Source organism: Ornithorhynchus anatinus, chromosome 9 (assembly GCF_004115215.2).
Source record: "Ornithorhynchus anatinus isolate Pmale09 chromosome 9, mOrnAna1.pri.v4, whole genome shotgun sequence".
NCBI lineage: Eukaryota > Metazoa > Chordata > Mammalia > Monotremata > Ornithorhynchidae > Ornithorhynchus > Ornithorhynchus anatinus.
In genome coordinates this window covers 13,839,661-13,866,821 of record NC_041736.1, presented here as the reverse complement: position 1 = coordinate 13,866,821, position 27,161 = coordinate 13,839,661, and the positions used below count along the sequence as shown (strand labels likewise).

The window sequence follows — 27,161 nt, the reverse complement described above, 5'->3', positions numbered from 1 at the left end:
CGGGGGGAGATACAGGGTCATCAGGCTGTCCCAGGTGAGGCTCGCAGTCTTCATCTCCATTTTAACGGATGAGGGAACTGAGGCCCAGAGAAGTGAAGTGACTTGCCCACCGTCACCCAGCTAAGTGGCAGAGGCGGATTCGAACCCATGACCTCTGCCTCCCCAGCCTGGGCTCCTTCCACTGAGCCACGCTGGGATGAGAATCAAAGGCAATTGGGTGAGCTCCGCCGGGGCCCGACGGGCCGGATCTTTGCTTAGTGGGAAGCACCCGGGTTTGGGAGTCCGAGGTCGTGGGTGCGAATCCCGCCTCCGCCACCTGTCGGCTGCGGGCGACTTTGGGCAAGCCACTTCGCTTCTCTGGGCCTCAGTTTCCTCATCTGTCAGATGGGGATAAAGACGGTGAGCCCCTACTTGGGGCAACCCGATTACCTTGTATCTATCCCCGCGTTTAGAACAGTGCTTGGCACATAGTAAGCGCTTAACAAACACCAACTTTCTTCTTCTTCTTCTTCTTCTCTGGGCCTCAGTGATCTCATCTGTCAAATGGGGCTGAAGACGGTGAGCCCTACTTGGGACAACCTGATGACCTTGTTATCTCCCCCAGCGCTTAGAACAGTGCTTGGCACATAGCGCTTAACAAATACCAACATTATTATTATTTATTATGATTATTCTCTGGGCCTCAGTGACCTCACCTGTCAAATGCGGATAAAGATGGGGAGCCCTACTTGGGACAACCTGATTCCCTTATTATCTACCCCCGCGCTTAGAACAGTGCTTGGCCCAAAGTAAGCGCTTAACAAATACCAACTTTCTTCTTCTTCTTCTTCTCTGGGCCTCAGTGACCTCACCTGTCAAATGGGGATGAAGAAGTGGAGCCCTACTTGGGACAAGCCGATTCCCTTGTTATCTACCTTCGCGCTTAGAACAGTGCTTGGCGCATAGCGCTTAACAAATACCGAAATTATTATTATTATGATTATTCTCTGGGCCTCAGTGACCTCACCTGTCAAATGGGGCTGAAGACGCTGAGCCCTACTTGGGACAACCTGATTCGCTTGTTATCTACCCTTGCGCTTGGAACAGTGCTTGGCACATAGCGCTTAACAAATACTGACATTACATTCCAAGCGCTTAGTACAGTGCTCTGCACATAGTAAGCGCTCAATAAATACTATTGCATGATTATTATAATTCTTCTTCTTCTTCTTCTCTGGGCCCCGGTGACCTCACCTGTCAAATGGGGATGAAGAAGCGGAGTCCTACTTGGGACAACCTGATTCCCTTGTTATCTACCCTCGCGCTTAGAACAGTGCTTGGCACATAGTGCTTACCAAATACCGACATTATTATTATATTATTATTATTATTATTATGATTAGTCTCTGGGCCTCAGTGACCTCACCTGTCAAATGGGGATGAAGAAGCAGAGTCCTACTTGGGACAACTTCATTCCCTTGTTATCTACTCTCGTGCCTAGAACAGTGCTCGGCACATAGCGCTTAATAAAGACCGACCTTATTATTATTATTATATTATTATTATTATAATGATTATTCTCTGGGCCTCAGTGACCTCACCTGTCAAATGGGGCTGAAGAGAGGTACATCACCCTGATTCTATTTATTTGCCATTGTTTTTATGAGATGTTCTTCCCCTCGACTCTATTTATTGCCATTGTTCTTGTCTGCCCGTCTCCCCCGATTAGACCGTCTCTATCTGTTGCCGATTTGTCCATTCCAAGCGTTTAGTATAGTGTTCTGCACATAGTAAGCGCTCAATAAATACTATCGCATGAATGAATGACGCTGAGCCCCACCTGGGACAACCCTGTGTCAGCTGTGTCAAGGACTGCCTGTATTTAATTGCTGTATTTTTTTCTATCATTTGTAACTATTCCTTCACTTTTGTCAATTGTAAATTTGGTAGTTTTCATCAGCTTGTCTTCCCCATTACACTGTCAGCTTCCTGAGGGTCAGGATGGCACCTTTTACTTCTATTATGTAGTCCATTTTATGTTCACCTAATGTCTAGTAGAGCACTCCAAGCTACCCAGGATGTGCATGGGGAAGAGCAGGAGGTTGGGAGTCAGAGGTCGTGGGTTCTAATCCCGGCTCCGCCACTTATCAGGTGTGTGACTGTGGGCAAGTCACTTCACTTCTCTGGGCCTCAGTGACCTCATCTGTAAAATGGGGATGAAGACTGGGAGCCCCACGTGGGACAACCTGATTCCCCTGTGTCCACCCCGGCGCTTAGCACAGTGCTCTGCACATAGTAAGCGCTTAACAAATCCCAACATTATTATTATTAACCTTGCATCTCCCCCCAGCAGGTGGTGGTGCCCAACTGTCCCTCCCCAGCGCTTAGTGCAGCGCTCCACCCCTAGAAAGCGCTCAGCACATAGCGCTGACCTCCCGAACGGGGGGGAGGCGCGGAATGAAGCAGCGTGGCTCAGTGGCGAGAGCCCGGGTTTGGGAGTCAGAGGTCACGAGTTCGAATCCCACCTCTGCCCCTTGTCAGCTGGGTGACTGGGGGCCAGTCACTTCACTTCTCTGGGCCTCAGTTCCCTCCTCTGGAAAAGGGGGATGAAGACTGGGAGCCCCACGGGGGGGGGGGGGGGGGCCACCTGATTCCCCTGTGTCTAGAGAAGCAGCGTGGCTCAGTGGAAAGAGCCCGGGCTTTGGAGCCCGAGGTCATGGGTTCGAATCCCGGCTCCGCCACTTGTCAGCTGGGTGACTGTGGGCAAGTCACTTCACTTCTCTGGGCCTCAGTGACCTCATCTGTCAAATGGGGATGAAGACTGTGAGCCCCACGGGGGACGACCTGATTCCCCTGTGTCTCCCCCAGCGCTTAGAACAGTGCTCGGCACATAGTAAGCGTTTAACAAATACCAACATTATTATCATTAAGCAGCTCTGGCTCAGTGGAAAGAGCCCGGGCTTTGGAGCCCGAGGTCATGGGTTCGAATCCCGGCTCCGCCACTTGTCAGCTGGGTGACTGTGGGCAAGTCACTTCACTTCTCTGGGCCTCAGTGACCTCATCTGTCAAATGGGGATGAAGACTGGGAGCCCCACGGGGGACGACCTGATTCCCCCGTGTCTCCCCCAGCGCTTAGAACAGTGCTCGGCACATAGTAAGCGTTTAACAAATACCAACATTATTATCATTAAGCAGCTCTGGCTCAGTGGAAAGAGCCCGGGCTTTGGAGCCAGAGGTCAGGGGTTCGAATCCCACTCCGCCCCTGGTCAGCTGGGTGACTGTGGGCAAGTCACTTCACTTCTCTGGGCCTCAGTGACCTCATCTGTCAAATGGGGATGAAGACTGGGAGCCCCACGGGGGACGACCTGATTCCCCCGTGTCTCCCCCAGCGCTTAGAACAGTGCTCGGCACGGAGTAAGCGCTTAACAAATACCAACATTATTATTATTATCCCCATTTTCCAGAGGAGGGAACTGAGGCCCCGAGAAGTGAAGTGACAGTCACCCAGCTGACCAGGGGCAGCGGCGGGATTCGAACCCCTGATCTCCGACTCCCCAGGCCGGGCTCTGGTGGGGTACCGCGAGTGTCCTGAAGGGGGAGCTGTGGGGCGGCGGGGGGGGGGCGGCGGTTTCACCTGGGGCGCCCAGGTGGGGGGGGGGCGGGGGCGGGACCGGGCGCGGCGCGCAGGCGCAGAAGCGGGCGGGCGCCCCTGCCGACGTTGCAGGCGGGGCCCGGCCTCACCTGGGCCGGGGGGAGCAGCCCGGCCCCCGCCCCCCCCCCCCCCCCCCCCCCCGAGGCCGGCAGGGGCCGGGGCAGAAGGAGGAGCCGCCGCCGCCGCCGCCCGGCCCGGCCCGCGGGGAGCTGCCCAGGTAAGCCGCCCGCGCTGGGGCTTCCCAGCTCGGGTCGCCCCGGCTCCTGCCCCCCGACCCTCCGGGCCGGCATCTCGCCCTCCCGGCGGGGAAGAGAGCGTTGCTCCGCCTGCTCCCCCAGCTCTGCGCCTGCCCCCCCCGGCTCTGCACGTGCCCCCTTGCCCTCCGCCTGCCCCTTAGCTCTCGCCCGCCTCCCAGCCCTGCGCCTGCCCCCCACCCCTCCGCCTGTCCCCTTGGCCCTGCGCGTGCCCCCCTTCCTCTGCGCGTGCCCCCCCACTTCTGCACGTGTGCGCCCCCCCTTGGCCCTGCACGCGCTCCCCCAGCCCTGCGCGTGCCCCTCCCACCTCTGCGCATGCCCCCCCAGCCCTGCGCGTGCTCCCCCACCTCTGCGCGTGCTCCCCCACCTCTGCACGTGCCCCCCAGCCCTGCGCGTGCTCCCCCAACTCTGCGCGTGCCCCCCAGCCCTACGCGTGCCCCTCCCACCTCTGCGCGTGCTCCCCCAGCCCTGCGCGTGCTCCCCCACCTCTGCGCGTGCTCCCCCACCTCTGCGCGTGCCCCCCCAGCCCTGCGCGTGCTCCCCCACCTCTGCGCGTGCCCCCCAGCCCTACGCGTGCCCCTCCCACCTCTGCACGTGCTCCCCCAGCCCTGCGCGTGCTCCCCCACCTCTGCGCGTGCTCCCCCACCTCTGCGCGTGCCCCCCCCGCCCTGCGCGTGCTCCCCCACCTCTGCGCGTGCCCCCCAGCCCTACGCGTGCCCCTCCCACCTCTGCGCATGCCCCCCCAGCCCTGCGCGTGCTCCCCCACCTCTGCGCGTGCTCCCCCACCTCTGCACGTGCCCCCCCAGCCCTGCGCGTGCTCCCCCAACTCTGCGCGTGCCCCCCAGCCCTACGCGTGCCCCTCCCACCTCTGCGCGTGCCCCCCAGCCCTGCGCGTGCTCCCCCACCTCTGCGCGTGCTCCCCCACCTCTGCACGTGCCCCCCCAGCCCTGCGCGCGCCCCCCCACTTCTGCGCGTGCCCCCCTTCCTCTGCGCGTGCCCATCCTCCAGGCAGCCCGGAGGACGTGGGTTCGAATCCCCGCGCCGCCCCTGGCAAGTCCCCTCCCCCTCTCCGGGCCCCAGCCGCCCAACGGGACCGACCGGGAGCCCCAGGTGGAGCAACCCCACTCACCCCCTGCCTGGCCCCAGCGCTTAGAGCGGTGCTTGGCACACAGTCAGCGCTGAACAAATACCGTCATTTTTTTTTTTTTTCTTTCTTTCTGACGCTAAGGGACCTCATCTGGAAAATGGGCATCACTCACTTAGTCGTATGTATCGAGCGCTCTCCGTGTGCAGGGCATTTCATGCGATCGTACTTACTGAGCGCTTACCGTGTGCAGAGCACTGTACTAAGCGCTTGGAAAGTGTCAGCGGTGTGACTGGGCAAGGCACTTCACTTCTCGGGGCCTCAGTTCCCTCATCTGTAAAATGGGGATTAACCGTGAGCCTCACATGGGGCGACCTGACGACCCTGTATCTCCCCCAGCGCTTAGCACAGTGCTCTGCACATAGTAAGCGCTTAACAAATCCCAACATTATTATTATTATTATTACTTAACTTCTCTGGGCCTCAGTGACCTCATCTGTAAAATGGGGATTAACCGTGAGCCTCACATGGGATGACCTGACTAACCTGTATCTCCCCCAGTGCTTAGCACAGTGCTCTGCACATAGTAAGCGCTTAACAAATACCAACATTATTATTATTACTTCTCTGGGCCTCAGTGACCTCATCTGTATAATGGAGATTAATCGTGAGCCTCACATGGGACGACCTGACTACCCTGTATCTCCCCCAGCGCTTAGCACAGTGCTCTGCACATAGTAAGCGCTTAACAAATACCAACATGATTATTACAATGCAACGAGAGAGAGTTCCCACCCACTGGGGGATTAAGGTTTAGTAGCAAGAGCCCCGCCTAGGGAGTCAAAGGACGTGGGTTCTAATCTCGGCTCCGCCACTGGGCTGCCGTGTGGTCTCGGGCAAGTCACTTAACTTCTCTGTGCCTCAGTGACCTCATCTGTCAAGTGGGGATTAGGACTGGGAGCCCCATGTGGGACAACCTGTATCTACCCCAGCGCTTAGAACAGTGCTTGACCCATAGTAAGCGCTTAATACATACTGTAAGTATTATTATTACCATTAAGGCTGTGAGCCCCGCGTTGGACAACCTGATTACTTTGTATCTACTTCAGGGCTTAGAACAGTACTTGACACATAAGTGCTTAAATATTATAATATAATATCTTTTTGCGGGAACCCCCTCTGTCTGACCCGGGGCCTTGCCCCAACTGAGCCACCTTGACTGCCTTGGAGAAGCAGCGTGGCTCTGGGGAAAGAGCCCGGGCTTTGGAGTCAGAGGTCATGGGTTCGCATGCCGGTTCTGCCACTTGTCAGCTGTGTGACTGTGGGCAAGTCACTTCACTTCTCTGGGCCTCAGTTGCCCCATCTGTAAAATGGGGATGAAGACTGGCAGCCCCACGTGGGACAACCTGATTCCCCTCTGTCTACCCCAGAGCTTAGAAGAGTGCTCTGCACATAGTAAGCGTTTAACAAATACCAACATTATTATTATTATTGTATCTAACCCAGTGCTTAGGACAGTGTCTGGCACTAGTAAGCGCATAACAAATACTGTCATCATCATCATCATCATTAATTATAATTTGTGGGAACCCCCTCCTTCTGGCCCGGCCCTGCCCTCCTTAAAAAGGACCTGTTGGGGAAGGCAGCGCCCGTGGCGAGCCGGTTGGACTGCAGGTGGCCACTCCGGGACTCTGGCATCCACAGGTCTTCCTCCCTGAAATAGCCCCCAAAGACAGGGTGGCTACCCCTCCGACCTCCCTTTCCACCCAAAGTCTCCGTGGCCAGCACCGAGGACGGGGTGAGTTGCCCACAGGTGTGCAGTTTCATCCCGACAGACAATGCTTTGAATTTTCAAACCGAAGTATAGCCTAGTGTGCGGTGAAAAAGTGCCCCACTCCTTTACCCTTAACGTACTTTTAGAAAGAAAGCTGGTTGTGATTTTGTTACTCTAACAATTTTCCATTCTTGTGTTTTTCTAAACAGCAAGGGTTGTCTTATTTTTAACACTGCATGCAAATTTTTTTTTTGCTTCCGTTCTTAGGTAAACTTTTGGGTTGCTTGAAATAACTCTTTTTGGGGGGGAGGGCTTTTTTGCTTGAATTTCTCATTGTCTTTTAGTTCCTTTTTTATGTCTTATGTTGCCTTTGCAACAGTAAGAAATATTTATTTAAAAATCACCTCCTCCAAGAGGCGTTCCCAGACTGAGCTCCTCTTCCCCCTCTACTCCCTCTGCCATCCCCCCTTTACCTCTCCGCAGCTAAAGCCTCATTTTCCCCTTTTCCCTCTGCTCCTCCACCTCTCCCTTCCCATCCCCACAGCACTGTACTCGTCCGCTCAACTGTATATATTTTCGTTACCCTATTTATTTTGTTAATGAATTGTACATCGCCTCGATTCTATTTAGTTGCCATTGTTTTTACAAGATGTTCTTCCCCTTGACGCTGTTTAGTGCCATTGTTCTTGTCTGTCCGTCTCCCCGATTAGACCGTAAGCCCGTCAAACGGCAGGGACTGTCTCTATCTGTTGCCGACTTGTTCATCCCAAGCGCTTAGTACAGTGCTCTGCACATAGTAAGCGCTCAATAAATACTATTGAATGAATGAATGAATGAATTTATTGTTTTTACTTGAAACGGCACAACTTATGCCTTGGAGGCCCAAGTACAGTTAAAAAAAAAAGTGCAATAAAACAATTCAAAAACTAACCACAACACCATTATGGAAGCATTAAGTGTCATAATTACATTCCCACAGCTTTTCCTTCATTCCCCAAATCTGCCAGTCTTTGTTGTTGTTATTGTATTTAAGCCCTTACTATGTGTCAAGCACTGATGCCCCCTGTGTCTTTTGCCTTTTAGGTCTTTTTTTTTTTGGCCTTAATGAATTTAATTTATTGAGCATATGGAAGGTGAGATTAGAATCAAAATAATACCACCATTATGAAATGGATGTGTAGTAATTTGCTGGGTTAGTCATTAGAAAGAACTATAATGAAAGGCTTTTATTAGTTAGAAAATGGATATAGTAGGAAGCATTAACTTCTGTGTGTCTGTTTCTTCATCTGCATTTACTTCTCCCGAAAGAGTACAATGTGATGCTTCCTGAGGCTTATCAATAAATACCAACAGACTGTTGATAATGGTGCTTTTAAGAAGCTCTCCTCAGTCACCTTTTTTTTTTTTTTGACTTGTAGAGATTATTTCCAAAAGTACCAAAATACGTACAGCAGTTAGAATGTTCTATAATGGTAATGGCATTTATCAAGTTCTTATCACTGGCCTAATGCTGGAATAGATTCTAGATAATACAGTCATAGTCCCAGGTCCACAGAGCCTTCACTAAGAGGGAGGAAGAAAAGGTATCGTATCCCTGTCTTACAGGCTCCGAGAGGTTGAGAGTTGCCCAAGGTAACACAACAGGCAAGTGGCGGAGCCTGGACTAGAACCCAAGTCTCCTTATTTCAGTCCCACGCCCTTTCAACTGTAAAAAAGAAAAAAAAATCACGTTGCAAGATTGCTGTACATGCTGTATAACTAGCTTCCAGATAACGCTGAACTTTAGCTTTGTTCCAGGTCTTTTCCTAGTTAGGCAGAGCGCCCTTTTGATTTTACTAGTCTCGGATTTGTTTATTTGTCCTGTACGCTTTTGCTTTAAGCTCGGCATTCATTCCGAAATATTCTAGTCGTGATTTCACTTACTGCAAGGTGTGTATGTATAATAGCTTTGTCCTCTGAAAAATTAATGGGCCAGTATTGCGCATAATTCAGTAAATCCCTTTTTATCCACCTCTGGTTTAACCTAGTTCTCCCTTGTCCAAACGAAATGCCTGATTCCGGAGAGCCTGGGACACAGTGCTACTCGCCCTCCTATTTGGACCGCACCTTTATTTTAAACGTCTCTTTTTGATAAATGAGATCATGCTTTAGTCCTTCTGAAATTGCCCTGCTTTAGTTCGTTTTGCTGAATCAGCACAATTTAGTCTTCTAATCTTTTCATTACGCTGGCTTAAATACACTCCCTAAAGTCTCCTTTGATTCACCACCCATGTCAAATGTGCATACATTCACTCTCTGCCTTCTCGTCACTCCCATGACAATTACATTCTCTAAGGTTTTTGTCACCTTTCGAGAGGTCCATGTGACGCAAACTGGTGTGGATCTCCGCGTTTCCTCTGTATAAGACTTTGAGGACTTGTGATAGGGTAGTTGCAACTTAACCAGCAGTCAGTCTGCTGGAAATCTCAATGAATTAGCTTCATTTTAAACAGGGTGCCAAGCTTATTCAGTAACTCTGGGACATGTGCCATAGAACCCTTTAAAAACGGAACTGAACTTCTAGTAGAAAACCTAGTAATAGGGGTGTCAGAATCTGAGAACGCAGTGGATGGGGCAGAGTTGGAACCGGGTCCGAACCTCGGTTTCATAGTCTGACCGAGACCCTGCCTGGCCCTCTGGGCTGAACCTTAGAAGTGTGACCCCCTGACCGACCTCAGTCTCACAATAGAAATGAGCACATCCAAGGCTAGAGTAAGATGAATAGAGCCGAGATGAGATAGGGTCTCCAGGGAGCGAAGCTTTGGCGCTGAGAGGCCGGAGAGAGAACGAGTGGTGAGCCGACAAGCGAGTGACTGAGAGAGAGAGGAGTGAGGGTGAGAGAGTAGAGGGGCAGAAACGAGGGTGAAGAGAGGATCTTCAAGAGAAGGGTCTTGCCTTTTCCGCTCCCGAGGCCGTCGTCATCGTCTACCGTCGCTGACCGGCCTCAGCAGCTGGTGTCGGACTACGCTTCCTAGCACTGCCTTCACCTGAGCCAGGCAGTGGCCCCAGGCTGGTGGCAACTGTATCCGCCCAGCTGGCCCTTCTGGGATGTAGATGACAGTTTCTGTCACAGCTGGATGTGTGGTACAGCTCGGGAAACTCCCACAGACGGTCCAGAAGGGCCAGCTTAATTGAAGGGGTGCGGGCAGCTGCTGCCGAAGAAGGACAAGAATAGTAATGGTCTAACAGCATTTATCGATCCCCCACTTGATGTGATACACTGTACTAGGCGCTTGTAGAGGATGAAAGAAGAGACGTGCACTGTCTCTAAGGAGCTTACGCTCCAACAGGTGAGACAGATGTGAAAAATTTACTACAGAAGTCTAAACATTGAGTACATAGTCAATGAGTGTACAAAAATGTTCATAAGTGCTCAAATTGGCTAAAGGGATGAAATATGGCTCAGGGTGCTGGAAAATTAATCGGGGGCCTGGGAAGAGGTGGAATTTTTGGAGGTCTTTTGAAAAGCCGGGAGAGCTATGGTTTGTCTGTGGCCTGTGGTGTGGAGGGAATTCCCAAGCCAGGGGACAGAGTGAGGAGAGTCAACAATAAGGTACAGGTAAAAAATTGACCCGAGAGGAAAGAAAACTGAATTGGGGAATAAGCAGGGGAAGAGTGCAGATGAGTGAGATGGTAAGATGAGAAGCAGTGTGGCCTAATGTACAGGCCTGGGAGTCGGAGGACTGCTGTGTGACCTTTGGCAAGTCATTTAAACTCTGTGCCTCAGGTGGTTCATCTCTAAAATAGGTATTAAATCCTATTCTCTACTACTATGTAGACTGTGAGCCCCACGTGGGACAGAGACTCTGTTCATCCTCATTAACTTGTATCTACCCCATTGCTTGGCACCTAAGTTCCTGACAGGTACCATAATCAATGATTATTATTGTTATGTGTTCAGATCGAGCCTTGAAACCAAGGCGTTTTCCTTTGATGTAGAGAGAGAGAGCCAGGGGAGCGTTTTGAGGGCCGAGCGACGCTTCAGGAAGATGATCCGTGCATCAGGGTGCGACAGAGATTTGAGTGGAGAGGATGGAGGCTGGGAAATCCGTGGAGAGGAGAAGGTAGTTGCCTGACTCTGATAAGACGAAAAGGCCTTGTACCAGAGTAGTAGCAGTTTGGGTGGAGGGGAAGGAGTAGATTGGAATGATGTCCAAGAAAGCCTGGCAGGATTTGGCAGAAGGCCGAATGCAAGCGTTGAACAACGCTAAACTCAAGGATGACACCAAGATTGAGGGTGTGTGGGTCAGAGATGATGGTGTTTTTGACTGAGATAGGAAAGCGAGAGGGAAAGACGAGGTCTTTTTTGGACATCTCAACAGTCATCGTTACAACTCAGTGTTTTCCCCCTTTTCTCCTAATGGAGCCTGCCTTGGGTCACTTGTGACAGAACCCCAAAATAATCCAAACTCTGTCACGTCTGCTATGTGACCTTGGGCAAGTTACTTACCTTCTCTGTGCCTGTTACCTCATCTGTAAAATCGGGACCGAGATCGTGAGCCCCACGAGGGACAAGGACTGTGTCCGGTCTGATTACCTTGCATCTGCCGCAGCGCTTGGGATAATGCTTGGCACATAGTAAGTGCTAACAAATACCACAATTATTATTACTCCCAAGTGCTTAGAACAGTGCTCTGCACAGAGTAAGTGCTCAGTAAACACCAATGATTAATTGATCAACCAAAGAAAATGTACCATTGTTCGGATGTTTGATGTGGTAGCAAACATTTCAGATACACCCATTCCAGGAAACTTTTTTGAAAGTATCCGGCACCACACCTTTGTCATGTTCTGGAGTTTTCAAGGTCAGTAGTAATTACAAAGCTCTTTATCCGGATGACAGATTCCATGAAATATATAATCTTTGCCGGGAAGAAAGAGTTCTCATTTTCATTCTAGATGTAAACCTTTATACTTTCTTGATTTTTTTTTTTGTGGTATTTGTTAAGCTTTTACACTGTGCCAGGCATTGTTCTAACCTGGGGTAGTTGCAAGCTAATTGGGTTGGCCACAGTCCCTATTCCACATAGGTTTGCAGTTTTAATCCCCATTTTACAGATGAGGTAACAGGCAGAGAGAAGTGAAGCGACTTGCCCGAGGTCACACAGCAGATGTGTCAGAGTTCGGATTAGAACCCAGGTCCTTTGACTCCCAGGCCCAAGCTCTCTCCACTAAGCCTCACTGCTTCTTTTGCTTATCCCCCACCCCCCACTTGTAATTTATTTTAGTGTCTCTCTCTCCTGCTATCTTGTAAACTACCTGAGAGCAGGGATTGTGTCTAACTCTTTCGAACTCTCGCAAATGCAGTGTTCTGTATACAATAAGATTTCAGTAAATAACTATTAACTGATTTTGATATTTTTAATGAAATGCACCACATCTAACTTCAGTGATCGTAACTTAATCTGTATCCCGACGATGGCAATAATTAAGTCAGTGTAATGCCAACGTGGCAAGAGTTCAGAAGGTTTAGTAAATAGCAAGGCTGTAACCAGTGGAACCACAGACTGTGTCGTTAATTATTATTGACAAAAGGATCTTACCTCATTACTGAATCAGTCTTTGAGTTTGACCTATGTAGTATGACTTTAGTTTATGCTTCAGAAAACTGAAGGAAGTAATCCCTCTTCCCTCTTACCCTTGCAGTCTCACCTTACAAGTGATGCAACTGATTCTTTCTGGATTTGGGGTTTTATTTTGGTTTTTTTTTCCCGGACAAACTGCATAATTTTTACAGAGAGGTATCCTAGTGAGACCATCATTCTATGTCTGATCTTAATACCATATTTGTTACTTGAGATATTCGACCATTTAAGATTCCCTTTTTACCTTGCCTTTTGTGGTTAAATCACAATCAGCAATTTTCTCTGTCCCCTAATCATTGCTTCATTGTTCAGCTAGAAGAAGTGGCAAGAGGAAGGGATGTTATCACCAAGAACCTCTAGACCATACCCCTGCCTCGAGATAAGACCAAATGGAATAAGTAATATAAAACATAGGAACTCAAAAGAAGGAACTTTAGGAACTTTTTTCCTTATGATCAGGAAATTGTTACCTGGAGGAAATAGTTATTGCTTCTATGAGCTAATCTCTTGGGGCAATATGGTATCCTGAATATAAACAGCTAGCTGTGACACACACACAGTTAAGTAGGAAAAACAAAATCCATTTTCTGAAAATTCAGCCCCAGGAGCACCAAAGAAAATCATGAAATTAGCATAAACAGCACTATTAATGTAACCCAATAATGAAACAAGACACGTTTACATCCGTTCTCAAAGAAACTACAAAACTGCTCCATTGACAATAAACCAAGAGAGTCAATTTCTTTGTTATGGATTTAATTTTATGCTTCTTGACTTCCACTGAACCAAAGTTGCTGCTTTTTACCTTTTAACAATTCTCTGTCAGTATTTTCCTCTGCTCGTTAACTCTTCACACTTAGCGTGGGTCAACTCACCCCCATCGACGGCCATGTTGCTTTTCTTTTGAAATTTGCTTTGGGTATCATCTTTCACAAAAGTATGAACTTGTATTGCAAGTAAGGAATTTTATAATTTCCAAGTGCTAAATAATGATCGTTCTAGTACCCTCAATCTCACTAGTTTCTACCTGTGGAATGTATGGCTTAATGGTATTGTCTCAGTTCTGATAATGCTTAGACCTGGGTGGGCAGCACCCACCAGTTGGTTGGAGCTGTGGAGGAGCGGAGGAATTCTTCCCTGTGAAGAGTGAAGGTTGAGGCATCCACCACTGGGCTTCCATCTGTAATCCCCTCCGTGTCTGCTGTGGAAGTGGCCGGCCTCTGGGTCTGCGGGCTGGGGTCGGGGGCTGCGGACCGCGTTAGGGACCATAGCAGCCAAAGATAGAGCTGCTTCTGCTAATCGGCCGGAGGTCCTGATCCAGCAGGGGGGCCAGAGGGATTCACCTGGTGGGCTGGGTCCAGCCAGTGTGCTAAATTTGATTGCTTACTCCGAGTGCTGGGAAAGATTTTTCTGACTTTCCCACCACTGTAGACAGTAACCCCCATCCTCTCTGTCTCACAACTCTGTAGCTTTGGCATTATCCTCAACTCATCTCTCTCATTTAGTCTGCATGTTTAGTCTGTCACCACATCCTGTTGGTTCTACTTCACAATGCCTCCAAAATCTGCCCTTTCCTCTCCATCCTGACTGCTACCATGTCGATTCAGGCTCTTATCTTATCACATGGCAGTGCTAGGTTCCACCGGAGTCCGTATAGCCAAAATGACTGCTGTTGGACTCTTGCACTACTCCATGAGCAAAGTGGGGCCTCTGGTTCTTGGCTTTAGCTGCGGTTGTAGATCCTGCCAGCCTTTGCATTTCTGTCTCTGCCTCACAGGTTGGCAGTGTGCTTTATGTAGAAAGTACCCCTTCTGCAGCTTGCCGGTTTTTCTGCATTCCTCAGATATGCAGTATTGCTGGATGTGGTGCTTCTCTGTGCCCATACAATAGTTCTTCTATCCATTCTGCCTGAAGTCTCTCTTCTTTTCAGCTCACCATTCTCAAGCTGGTTGGGTGTCCCGCTATTGTCTCTCCTCTGCACAGGTCTTCCCAACTGAAGGTTGTGATCTGATCCGAACACAGATTCAATTGAGATCTAGTGAACTCCGTTGGTGACCCAACCAGAAACTATTCCTCTCCAATTATCACAAACAGAAACCACTTCTTGTACCTCCCAAAAGCCTTTCAGAAGATTAGGAGGATTTTTTAATACTCCCTAACGTTTCTGCCCACTTGGGTGAAGCCGTAAGGGTTTATTAGCAGGGCAAGACTTTTAAGTTCAATTAGGAAATCCTGATGACTACTCCTGTTGAGGCTTGGCAGTGATCCATTGGAGAGTTTTCCACACTAGCCTAATTTTCTTAACGAACATTCCAGTTTTCATCTGTAATTGACAACTACTTGCCTAGTTTGGCAGCCCTTGCTAGGGTTGGCCCCAAAAGTAAGGTGGTTGGTGAGGTAGTTATTGTAAACTAGGATGTCATCTTTGTAACAGGGTTTAAAATGGAGCTTCTCCCTCCAGTCAGTCATATTTATGGCATGCTTACTTTGCGCAGAGCACCGTACAGCGTTGATAGACACGTTCCCTGCCCACAAGGAGCCATCTTCCAGGCTACTGATTGTGAATTTAGATTGAGGCTCAAATGCTCTGAGAAGACATTAGGATTAAAAAATACTCCATTCTTGATGGCCTTCTGTTAAATTGGCAGTGGTACAAGTGAAGATGGAGAGTGCTGTTTTTCAACTATTTTAGAAAATTGCCCGAGGGAGTATCCCTGGGTAACGCTTGGGACTTACACATATCTCTTGGCAGACAAGCCTGCTTCTGCAGTTTGCCTCACTCCTACCGAGGTCTGCTCTGACCATCTCTTCTGTGATTGGAGAAAAATGTCCTATTTATGTTGCCCTGTGAGTCTGGAGTCCCAGACTTCATCTAATTTGGGTTTTCCAAGTTTGGATAGTTCATTTCTCTGGGAAAAGATGCTTTCTTACCTCATGCACTTTCTGATGTTTATGGTAAACTTTGCGAGCCTCATTCTTGCAAGATACTACACAATAATAATTATAACATTTATTAAGTGATTACTCTGTGCCAAACTCTGTAGTAAGCACTGAGGTAGATTCAAAATACAAGGCTGGACGCAGTTCCAGCCCACATGAGGCTCATAGTAAAAATAGGAGGGAGAAGGGTTTAATCCCTATTATACAAATGAGGGCACTGAGGCACTGAGAAGTTAAGTGACTTGCCCAAGATAATAATGATAATGGTGGTATTTTTAAGCACTTACTATGTGCCGGACCCTGTACTAAGCGTGGGGTGGATACAAGTAAATCGGGTTGGACTCGGTCCCTGTCCCACTTGGGGCTTACAGTCTCGATCCCCATTTTATAGATGAGGTAACTGAGACACAGAGAAGTTGATTGGCCAAGATCTCACAGCAGACAAGTGGCAGATCTGGGATCAGAACCCAGGTCTTCTGACGGCCAAATCCCCGCTCTTTCTACTAATCCCCATCTTACAGACAAGGAACCTGAGGCACATCGAAGTTCAGTGACTTGTCCGAGGTCATACAGGAGGCAAGAGGCAGCATTGGAATTGGAACTCAGGCCCTCTGATACCCAGGCCCGTGCTCTTCTTTTCTATAAATTGAGCAGGGCTTGGGATGTCCAATCCTGCTGAATGGAGTGACTCTTACAGGCCCAGCCCCACTGCCTCCTGAGAGCGAATCGAAACTCCTGACCGTGGGCTTCAGAGACCTCCATCATCTTAGTCGATCCTGTCCTTCTGTTCACCGAAGCCAGTGTCTCTACATTCCCACTCGTGTCCCTTGCCTGAGAGGTCCTTCCTTTACACGTGACCAAACCTCGTCATTTCCATCTTCAGAGCTCTGTGACAAATCTCTGCCAAGGAAGTCATAACAGATGATCACAAGCCACTTTTTTAAGTCAGCAGGCCACTATGGACTGACAGTCTGAAAAGGCTGAGCTGGCATGCCAGCCTACCCCGCCAAGGATCTGGAGATCTGGCCCAGAGCTGACCCTCATCACTCAGGGCTGTACGCTCTCCAATGATACCAAGACACTGGGAAAGCAAAACGGTCTCTTCTGTGTCTGCCAACTCTGTTTTATTGTTATATTGTACTTTCCCAAGCGCTCAAAGTATGTGCTTTCTGCCCAAATAAGCGCTCAATAAATATGCTTGATTGATAGTGTGGCGCTAACATGGTACCGAACTGAAGGTTGACAGAGCGGTTGTAGTGTTCTTTATTACTTTACTGCTCTAAAACCTACCCCGTCAGACTAGTTCCATCAGAGCTCCCCAAATGCTAGACTTATCAGATGGTAAAAAGAACAGCAAACAGTGAGATCCTGGACTGTTGTCCAGCTGCTTCGAAACAATCCTTATCATGTCATATCATCACAGAGTGGAGCAATTAAATGAAGGTATTGAGGAAATTAGATAGTTTTTTTTCCCCCCTCCAGTTATTTTCCTCTCATGCACGTATCTGAAATAAAGTTATTTCTGAGGAGGAGAGAAAAGATTTATTTTGCTTCCATGTCAGTCTTCTGAACCTTGGAGGAGAGGAGGAATCAATCTGCTTGATTTTCCTGCCCAGTTGTCAGTGTTACAAGTTGCCATTGACTTTTTTTTAAACTCTGTCCTTTTCTAGTTCCCTCCCTTTGGTGTAGGTTTGACTGCTGCTTACCCTTACTGTTATTTCCGTTAGAACACCCATGTACATATCTTGAAAATCTGTTACTCCAAGCCTTTATTTTAGTATCTGTCATTCCCCCTAGCTTGTAAATTCCATGAAGGCATGGGCCATTTCAGTTTAGTCTATTTTTGAAGAACGTCTACCAAGTCAGTTGTATTTATACACGCACAAGTGCTTAGCACAGTAAGCGCTCAATAAATAGCATTGATTGATACACTCTCTAGTACAGTCCTTGACAGAGAAAGTGCTGAAAAAATACTATTTTTTTAATGTTTTGGTTATAACATTAGGGGATATGACTTAGGGATTGCTCTTCCCACAACACAGTTCTGTTGTGGGTGTAATGCATTCCCCAAGTTTGGCGCAAGTAGTAGGAAAAAAAAATGTTGTGTGCATGTACATTGATGTGAATGCTACCATACTCTTCTTGTCTTACTAACAATACTCTGTGTATCTTTTTTTTTGTGACTTTACAATTTTTAATACAGTAAAATGAGAAATCAGGATACAAAGCACCCTGCTAATGATGTACATAGCAATAATAATAGGCATTAGTGTAGAAAAATGTCAGATATCAACAACTTGTGTCCCCTCAAACCATTAATTCCCAGTGAATCAATAATTTCTATTAAAGTTTCTACAGTAACAAAATTATTGCAGTATAGCAGAAATGACTGTATGGCTAAGCCAATTCAGCTTTATAACTACTGTAATAGTTCACAGTATTCAATAATAGCAGTTATTTTCTGTACAGAAGGATTCTATGAGTGATTCAAATGGTGTTCTCTTTTTTAGAACTTCATCACTGTCTTAGTTGCTGTTAAAATCCAGACTCTGTGTTGGAATATAACCATTGTATTACAAAGACCCACACCCTCTCCACACCTTCCCCCTTATTTTTCTTGTGTCTCCAGATTCTGTCAAGCGTTATAATGGTCAAAAAGGCCATTCTTCATCTTCAGAAGTAGGGTTAGTTTAGCCATTTTATTGTTAAACCAAAAATACATTACATTTAGTCTTTCCTTCTAGAGCAGTTTAACATTAGCATGACAACTGAAAACAAATTTGAGAAGTTAATTTAAAAATATATTTTCCATTATATTTGGAATCAGGAGCTTTGTCACCAAAACACATATCTGTTTTTTCAGTGTATGTTGTATTCTTCCGTAAATCTTCATTGTATCTTTTGAGAAGCAGCGTGGCTCTGTGGAAAGAGCATGGGCTTTGGAGTCAGAGGTCATGAGTTCGAATCCCAGCTCTGCCACTTGTCAGCTGTGTGACTGTGGGCAAGTCACTTCACTTCTCTGTGCCTGTTACCTCATCTGTAAAATGGGGATTAAGACTGTGAGCCCCACGTGGGACATCCTGATTCCCCTGTGTCTACCCCAGCGCTTAGAACGGTGCTCGGCACATAGTAAGCGCTTAACAAATACCAACATTATTATTATTATTAATTTTGGTTTCTTACCAAGTATGCTGTTTAAAATTTAAATGTAAAATTATTAATGTTTATGTAGTTTTAGCATTTCAGAAATGGTTAGTGTATTGAAAAAAAATTAACTTGCAGAGTTTATAAGGTTTTACATAGACTGCCCTGGAGATTGAATATATATTAATAATATCCAATATTTATCTTTCAAGGTGCTACCGTTCCAAGAGATCCTTTGGCAAGCAAATCTATGATAAAGAACAGGAGTAGAAGAGTTCATAGCTGTTGCTTCTCAAGTGACAAACTCTTTAATGTCAGAATGGCTCACATAAGACTAATACTACAGCTACTCTTAAAAAGCTCTTTTACCACAAAAAGCTCTGGAAGCTTAGTGCAGTCATTTTTTTCTTATAGTAGTTTTGATTTTACTACAAAGAGAAGTAAGCATCCAAGATTCCAGAGAAGCATCAGGGATCGAAAGGACCATGAGAAATAAAAATAAGATGTTTGATTCTCATGCTGGAAGCTGTGAACAATATTAAAGAAGCAATTGCCAAAAATGCAGATAAAAGCACCGGACAGGCAAAACGACGTTGCCGGCCACAGGCCCTGTTTGCAAGGACACTATACAGCTGCAGAGCTGAAACCTTTCCTGGGATCGTCCAGCCCAGGACTCCAATGCTCCCGGAGCCTCCGGAAAAAGCCTTACAAGACTGTCGATTTAAGTCCTGACGAGCAAAAGGAAAAGACCGCGGTGAAGCGAAACATGTTTTAATGGCCTTTGCAAGCGACCGAATTTCTTTGCATCGTGACCTCGGGCCTGACACCCGTCCTCGCTGAGTATGTGGTTTTTACTGTTTCACTTTGGGGATTAGCCCCTCTAGTGTGCGGCTCAGGAAGTGGCTGCTACTGCAACTAGGATATTTCAACAAAAAGCCATTAACTAAGTCAGTCAATACTGTTTGCCATTAACTATTGCAGGTGGCCAGGCAGTCTACGAGTATTCATCGAGGCAAGCTAGCCTACAAGGCGACTAGTCCTATATTATGTGCTCGGGAGAAATGTGAAGGTAAAGGTTTAGACTTTGCCATTCAGAAGATTACAGTCTCAAATCCACATAAATATGAGTAGGTAGAAACTATTCCAAGAGTGAGTCGAGTGGGTGGTTTCTGCTGCGAGATGGAGAATGGGTGGGGTTAATTTGGGAAAACTTCCTGGGAGAGGTGGGCTTTGATGAAGTAGCTGGTGTGGACAAGTTGGTAGGAGGTGCAGCATTGACTACGGGAAAATTAGCTGACCTGGAAATCAGGATCTGGATTAGGGCCCTACTTCTACCAAACACACTTGAGGAATTCATTTAAACCTTCTGGAAAAGGAGGAGAGTTACTGGTAGTCAATCAGTGGTGTTTATTGAGGCCTTGCTGTGTGCAGAGTTCTGTCCTAAGCACTTGGAAGAGAACCATGTAATAGTTGGTAGACATTTTCCCAGCACTTAGAACGGCATTTAAAACGTAGCAAATGCTTAGCAAATACCATAATTATTAAGGATCTGAGTCTAGAGGGGGAAACAGACTAACATAAATTCTGAGTGTGTTGTGGGATGAATATCAAGTCTGAAAGGCTACCCTCACAAGTTATTCTCCCCTCCTTTCCTCTCTCTCTGCCTCCCCACCCCGCCACTTGTCAGTAGAGGTGAGGATGCTTGGTCTTTGAAGACTGCACCAATACCAAAATAATAATAATATGAGATAGTATGAGAACCAAACCTATGTTGTTCTTTGAAATGCCCAATGTTCTGAAGTGATTTGCTTCTATTCATTTCCCTCTACCCTGTTCCTTCCTTATAGTAATAACTGTGGTGTTTAAGCGCTTACTATGTGTCAAGCACTGTGCTAAGCACTGGGGCAGGTACAAGATAATCGGGTCAGAGGTGAGGGGAGAAATATTGAATTCCCATTTTACAGTTGAGGGAACTGAGGCACAGAGAAGTCAAGTGACTTGCCTAAGATCACACAGCAGACAAATGGTGGAGCTAGGATTAGAACGCAGGTGCTCCGACTCCCAGGTCCGTGCTCTTTCCACTGGGCCATGCTGCTTTTGGTTGGAGAAGAGAGGATGATGGAATCTCCCTGTCAGAAATGTGATGGGTGAGTCTCAGGACAGCGGAATAGAAAGCCAACTCAATGCGAATACATGTTGAAATACTGTTTGCAAGCATAGCTCTTTTACTGTGGTATGACAGTAAATGAAGCTTCATTTTCCTAGCTTTATAAAAGTACAGGAATCCCCATTTTAAGCCTGCTTAGCAACAGTGCTGTGCAATTTGAATGACAGTATCTCTTTCATGGCAAAGTTTACTTTGGCTTGAGGACCTCGCTTCCTCTTCTTCTGAAGTATTTTGGCTGACTCTAATAGAGTGATTAAAGCCCAGTTCAGTTTGCATTAGACATTGTAAGATGTAGTTGGCATAGAAAAAAGCAGATCTCTAGCATGTTATTAGCCCAGGGTTCTTTTTTGCTGAATAGCATGTGTGAGATAAAAGTGCTGCAGCAGGAACTCATATCTAGGATAGGGAAAGGCTTTGGAATGGCTGTTCTGAGTATGAAGACTGTTGCCTGTTGGCAGTGTCCGTGCCAGTCCCCACCCCTGCTTTCTTTTTCTGGCTAGCAGCTAGAACGGCTTTGTCGGTCACCCGGTATCTGCTACTGCCTCCACCCTGCCTCCCGGGAGCCTTGTTTCCAGGGTGAGAGGCAACGGTGGCTCTCTCACCTTCTCCCTCTCCCCCCACTCTGCCATACCTTCCTCCTTCCTGCCTCCATCCCGGCTTTCCTTGGCAAGCTCGGGGCTGGAGCCAGGGGTCAGCGGGCCGGGTTGTCTGGCACGACCTGAACTGCGGGGCCGAGTTCCCACCGTGGTGGTCGTGGCGAGGCTGAAAAGGATAATCACCCTTTTCTGGGGGTCTCTGTACCCCGCTACTCTACAAGTAGCATCTGGGCGGGGAGAACTGGGGTGTCCAACCAACGACATCATCATGGTATGCTGCGGGCTGGGCATAATTTACGTGACGTCGTGAGCATTCCATTTGGAAATGATTTTTAGTGACAGTTCTCAAGATAATGCTTCGAAAATCAAACCTTTACATAAATGCACAAAAAAGTATCTAATTTGAAGTATTGGTATATATTTGCACTTGATCAAGAATGGTAACTAGATTTTTAGTCCTGTTTTTAATTATATTTATATTGGTTTTTGTTCGGTCTTTTTTTGATCGTGGGACCCTCTGGGAAGATTTGTGCACTCTGAAAATGTTTATTTGTATAGAACTGATTGAGTGCTAGCTAGGGAATAGCTGTCCTTAGTGCCTAAATCTTGGTGTAAAGGGGCAAGAGTAACTCTTTTTTCTGAGCCGAGGAGTTCAGAATTTGTTTGAATATCAGCACTTAAACGTTCGCCATTTTTCTCTGATGTTGACAGCTGTAGCCTAAGCAACAGATCTAGCCTAAATTTAAGCTAAGTCTTGCCAAAATGCCTGTATAAATGAGATTTAATGAAAAGCCCTGTTTAAATCTAATTAAGAATCTTTCTGCTGATTAGTCAGATTAGTAAAGGCTGTCTATAGATTATCTATGCCAATTCTTGGCTGGAACAAAGGGGAAGGTGGCCATTAAAAAAAAAAAAAAGAATAAGGCCCAGAAGGCAGCTTGGCCTAATGGAAAGAGCACAAGGCTAGGAATCAGGAGACCTGGGTTCTAGTCCTGCTCTCCATTTGTCTCCTGGGACCTTGGGCCTTTTGTGCTTCAGTTTCCTACTCTATAAAATGGGAATAGAATATCTATTCTCCCTTTAAACTGTGAGGGATAGAGACAGTTCCCGACTATCTCGTGCCTACTCTAGAGCTTACGACGGTGCTTGGCACATAGTGAGCACTTAGTGAGTACTGTGATTTTTCCAGCAGCAAGAGCCTTCAGTAATCCCAGAGTAGTCTCGTTGGCAGATTCATTCCTGAAACTGCCAACTCCGGGAGATGACCCCAGCCCAGACCTGGAGGGGAGTACTGCCCTGGGTCAGCAGGGAGGTTGGTACTGGTGCTGACCTGGCACCGGACTCGACCCCGTCCAGAGCATTGGGGACACTGCAAGATGAAGCTCCTGGAGGGCAGGGTATGCCTCTACCCACTCTGTTATTTCATACTCTCCCAAGTGCTTAATACAGATCTCTGCACACAGTAACTGCTCAGTAAATACCATTGGTTCGTTGATAATGAAACGTCGTCACTGGCTTTAAGCCCCCAGAGATTCTGCATGGATTTTTATAGATTTTTGCCCTTAACTAGATGCATTTTGAGGCAGAAAGAAATAGCCCTTGAACTGTCCATTCTTGAGCTTGCGTTAATATTTTCTGCTACATTAAATAGGTTCTTTTTTGATTTCAAAAAAAGTGGCAATCAGGGCACACTTGATTATTAGAGTCTACTGACTATTCATAGTTTTGGATAGACTCCTTTTTTTTGGAAAACCATTTAGGTGTAACATACTTGTAATTCGGATTAGGGTATGTTGGTTTCCTTTTTCTGAAAAAAGGAATAAATTGACTCACTTTTGGTGTACTATATGATTTGAAATCCCTTCTATCCCTTTTGGGCCAGCTGAATATTTCCTCAGAGTCCAAGGGGATGCCACTGAGATTTCTTCTCCCATCTGTCACCCCTTCAGCCCCACAGCACTTAGGTACATTCCCATGTGTTATTTATATTAATGCCTGTCTCCCCCTCTAGACTGGCAACTCCTTGGGGATAGAGAAGATGTCTACAATTCTGTTGTTCTTTCCCAGGCATTTAGTACAGTGCTCTGCACACAGTAAGTCCATAAAATGCCACTGATCGAATGATTGATCCCTCCTCCCCATTCTTGCCTCCACGGTGTTGCCTGATCTGTCTGATAGCTCTGGCCAATCTGGGAGGGGAAGGGATGGTGTAGAGCTAGAGGAAGATGTATTCTCCAGGCAGTGAAGGAACATCGGTCTGGGCCTAGGGCCCATCCGAAGATTCATTTGGCTCTGTCTCAAGCAGTTGTGCTCTGAAGCTAATGTGCTCTTCGGGGGCAGGGCGTGCATTTATGCTTTACTATAGTAAATTAGCTCTTCCAGTGTACTAAGTAGCATCTCGATTGCCTGGAAATTAATGCAGTACCAAAAGGGAACCATTTATTTCTTCCTTGGCAGAATGAAGTCCACTCTCTTTTGTTGTTCACATAGTGTACTCATGCTTTTTGTTTTGGTCCTGCAAAGAGATTTTGATCTAAATCCCTGGTAATCAGTCTTTTAATCTGAGATCTAATTTGTCTGGGATTTTAAGTGCCAAAGTATTAGCTACTTGAGGGACTTTAAAACTAAGCTCCGAATTTCCTTTCTTCTGTACTTTTGTCTCTTTTTGCCAGCAACGAGCAAATGTCTTGTTTTACACCGCGATTGAGGGATGACAGATTTTTTTTTTATTAGTAGCAAATGGTTATCTGAAACCTCCCTCTCAATTGGGAGGATTTTGCCATATGGGTTTACTGCACTGGAATTTTGTTAACGCTTTTCCACGGAAGCAGAAAACTGAATAAGGTTTCAGGAAAAAAAACTGGAACGCATGCAATAAAAGCATCTTCTTGATAAAGGAAATATTGACGGTCAGATTGGAGGGGAGCATCTGGTATTTGAGAAGAAAAGTGGAGGCTGTGTTATCCTATTTCAAATGAAAAATGAGTGCTCTGTGCCAGCCTGAGAACCAAAAACCACACAATGAGTATCATGCTTTCCCAGTAGGCTGGGAGTATAAATAGGCAGAAAAGCATGACACAAACAAGGGCCAGGATGAGAGTGCTCTCCAGGGAGAGGTGGGTGATGATTGGGAGGGGAAGCCACTAAAGCTTTAGTCATCCATCATCTGCTGCCACTGGGTGTCTTTAGGGTGTGCTCTGGCGGTTCTGGGACGGCTTTCTTGTGAGTAATGCTTGTGGTGGTAGAGGAAAAATACTAATTGGACCGGAGTAATTTTTTTAAACCCAGTTTTGTCAGAATTTTTTCTTTGACGTGTTTGAAATCTCAGGCATACTAAACTGCTGCTACACTTGAAACACCTAGGTAACTTTTTGTAACTGTGTCATAATAGCAGTGGCAATATTTGAGGGTTCACTGGTTTCAATTCACTCTCCTAAAGTATGGATTACTGGTAAAATCATCCGCCTGGAGGTCCAGGGACCTGGGTTCTAACTTCAGCTGTGCCACTTGTCTGCTTGTGTGACCTTAGGCAAGACACGTAACTTCTTTGTGCTGCAGTTCCCTCATCTGTAAAATGAGGATTAAGACCCTGAGCCCTATTTGGGACATGGACTGTATCCAACCTGATTATTTTGTATCTACCCTGTGCCTCATATGGTGCCTGGCACATTGTAAGCACTTAACAAATACCATTTGAAAAACAAACCAACCATCAAAAAACAGGGAAGTGTCCCATGGCTGGCCCACAAAAATTTTAGGCTCAAGGAGACAAACAGAATACTATTTGCAAAGAAAGATATTGAATGCATAGTTGGAAATATTCACAGAAGTGCTCCAGGTGAAGCATGCCAAAGTGTTGGGGATTGCTGGTGTGTTTCTAAAACTTGGGGTGCCGGAGCCTAATTGGGGAAAGCTTGTTGTAGCAGGCACGAGGGAATCGAATGTGGGGTGGTGGGTTGTGACTGGTCTGTTGGATTTGCAGGGGGGGGGGAGTTCCAGGCTGGGAGAGAATGGGGAAGGGGCAAGAATGAGATACAGTACAGGTTGTTTAAGAGAAATCAAAAATGGAGTTTTGGCTTCCTCGCGACTTAGTACAATAGCCAAGCTGCAGCCACAGTCACAGTCTTTCCAACATGGAAAGCAGTGTGGCCTAACGGAAAGAGCCCAGGCCTAGTAGTTAGTCAGAGGACCTGGATTCTAATCCCAGCTGGGTCTTCTCTGTGACCTTGAACAAGTCACTTAACTTCTCTGTGCCTCAGTTACCTGATCTGTAAAACGGGGATTAAAACTGAGCCCAAGTGGGCCACAGACTGGGTCCACCTGATAAGCTCATGTGTACCCCAGCAAATACCATTTAAAAAAAAAAAAAAGGCACTCCAAAGGTTGAGAAGGTCTCTCGCTGCTGCCACTTCTCTTCCATGCCGAAATGGAACAGAAAAGGCTGATGGGAAGTTCTGGTGACGTTGAGGCAGCTCCACTTCTGTCCCAGGCAATAGCAGTCTTTGTTGCAGCCCTTTCTTCCGTCTGGGGTGGAACAGAGCAGGGCTTCTGGCTGCTGGGTCCTGTTGCCTCTGGGGCAAGCGCATAGAGTAAGCACTCATAGTTGATTGAAAGTGAAATATGGTTATGACTACTGAAACTTTTGTTAATTTCTAGATGTATTGAACAAAAGTTCAAGCGATGTCCCCCCTTGCCTACCACGAGCGTTGTAATTGTTTTCCATAACGAAGCATGGTCTACTCTGCTCAGAACTGTCTACAGTGTGCTATACTCTTCACCAGCCATCCTGCTAAAGGAAATCATTTTAGTCGATGATGCCAGTGTAGATGGTAAGAGAAAGCTGCTTTTATTTATTTTTTTCTTTTTTGAGGTGTGGGACGATTGATTTACTCAAGTGGTTCTCGTCCTTTTCCGTCTGCGCTCTGTGAGAGTCTCAAATTTCTCACCCTCATTACCCTTTCATCCCACCCTCCTCCCCCTAGAGGGGAAAAAACCCCAAACAGTCCACAATTCTGTCCTACTTTGGCAGTGCAGCAAATCTAAAAGATTAGGAGGGAAAGCATGTGGCGAGAGCCTCAGGTGGTAATGTAGGCTGATGCAGACTTCCCGAACTAAGGGAGTCCAAAGTGTCAGCCTCCACCCTCAGCACAACATCTTTTGGAGTTCCGTGGTTTGGCTGTCTAGGGCCCCGTTGGAATTTCTTCTTGACGCCTCAGTGGATTTAGGTCCCAATTACCAGCCCAGTCAATAGAACCCATTTTTATAACATTGATGAATTGAGGGCCCTGCCCTTTTGGGAAAAAAAAATCTTTAACTTCCAACATTTTTGTGATTACAATTTTCTAATATATGTTGTAAAATAGTTCTTAAAAGTCTACTCCTAAGCTTCTAAGTATCTCCTATCGCTGGCTCTGCTATTTCCATCCATTATCCACTTAACGCCCCTCACTGCTTTTATCCAATTCAATCATGTTGCTGTATCTCGACTAAAAGAAAAAACATGGGCTGTTAATGAACTAGTGGTATTGCTCAGCACTTGAGAAGTTTACACTTTCATCTACTGAAAAGAGTGTAAAGTGGAGATAAGACAATGTTACTTAGGATTTTTGCACTTCATATTCTACCGGAAAGGATATAATCATAGCTTCATCTCTGTTCCCACAGATGATTTTTATCCTCACATGCAATGCTGGTTAGCTTATCGACTGTGTGAAAATTAGAAACAGCTAATTCTAAAATGTTTTGTGGTTTTCAGACTACTTACATGATAAACTGGATGAATATGTAAAACAATTTCAAATAGTGAAAGTTGTCCGTCAAAAAGAAAGGAAAGGCCTGATTACCGCCAGGTTGTTAGGTGCTTCGGTGGCAACTGGAGAAACGCTCACGTTTTTAGATGCCCACTGTAAGTATATTCTAACTGCTCCCCGACAGCCCCTATGCTGAA

General features: G+C 46.8%; 1 protein-coding gene across 1 annotated transcript in view; it reads left to right on the top strand.

Moving 5' to 3' along the window:
• The first annotated feature begins 3,815 nt into the window (after nucleotides 1-3,815).
• Nucleotides 3,816-27,161, top strand: part of GALNT3 (polypeptide N-acetylgalactosaminyltransferase 3) — a 35,771-nt gene continuing 12,425 nt past the window's right edge. The window contains 12 exon segments of the mRNA XM_029072087.1: nucleotides 3,816-3,848; nucleotides 18,664-18,812; nucleotides 18,815-18,857; nucleotides 18,860-18,963; nucleotides 18,965-19,000; nucleotides 19,002-19,106; nucleotides 19,108-19,155; nucleotides 19,158-19,197; nucleotides 19,200-19,286; nucleotides 20,878-20,881; nucleotides 25,871-26,043; nucleotides 26,970-27,119. Of these exon segments, the coding sequence (XP_028927920.1) occupies nucleotides 18,702-18,812; nucleotides 18,815-18,857; nucleotides 18,860-18,963; nucleotides 18,965-19,000; nucleotides 19,002-19,106; nucleotides 19,108-19,155; nucleotides 19,158-19,197; nucleotides 19,200-19,286; nucleotides 20,878-20,881; nucleotides 25,871-26,043; nucleotides 26,970-27,119 (901 nt within the window). The 5' untranslated portion in view covers nucleotides 3,816-3,848; nucleotides 18,664-18,701.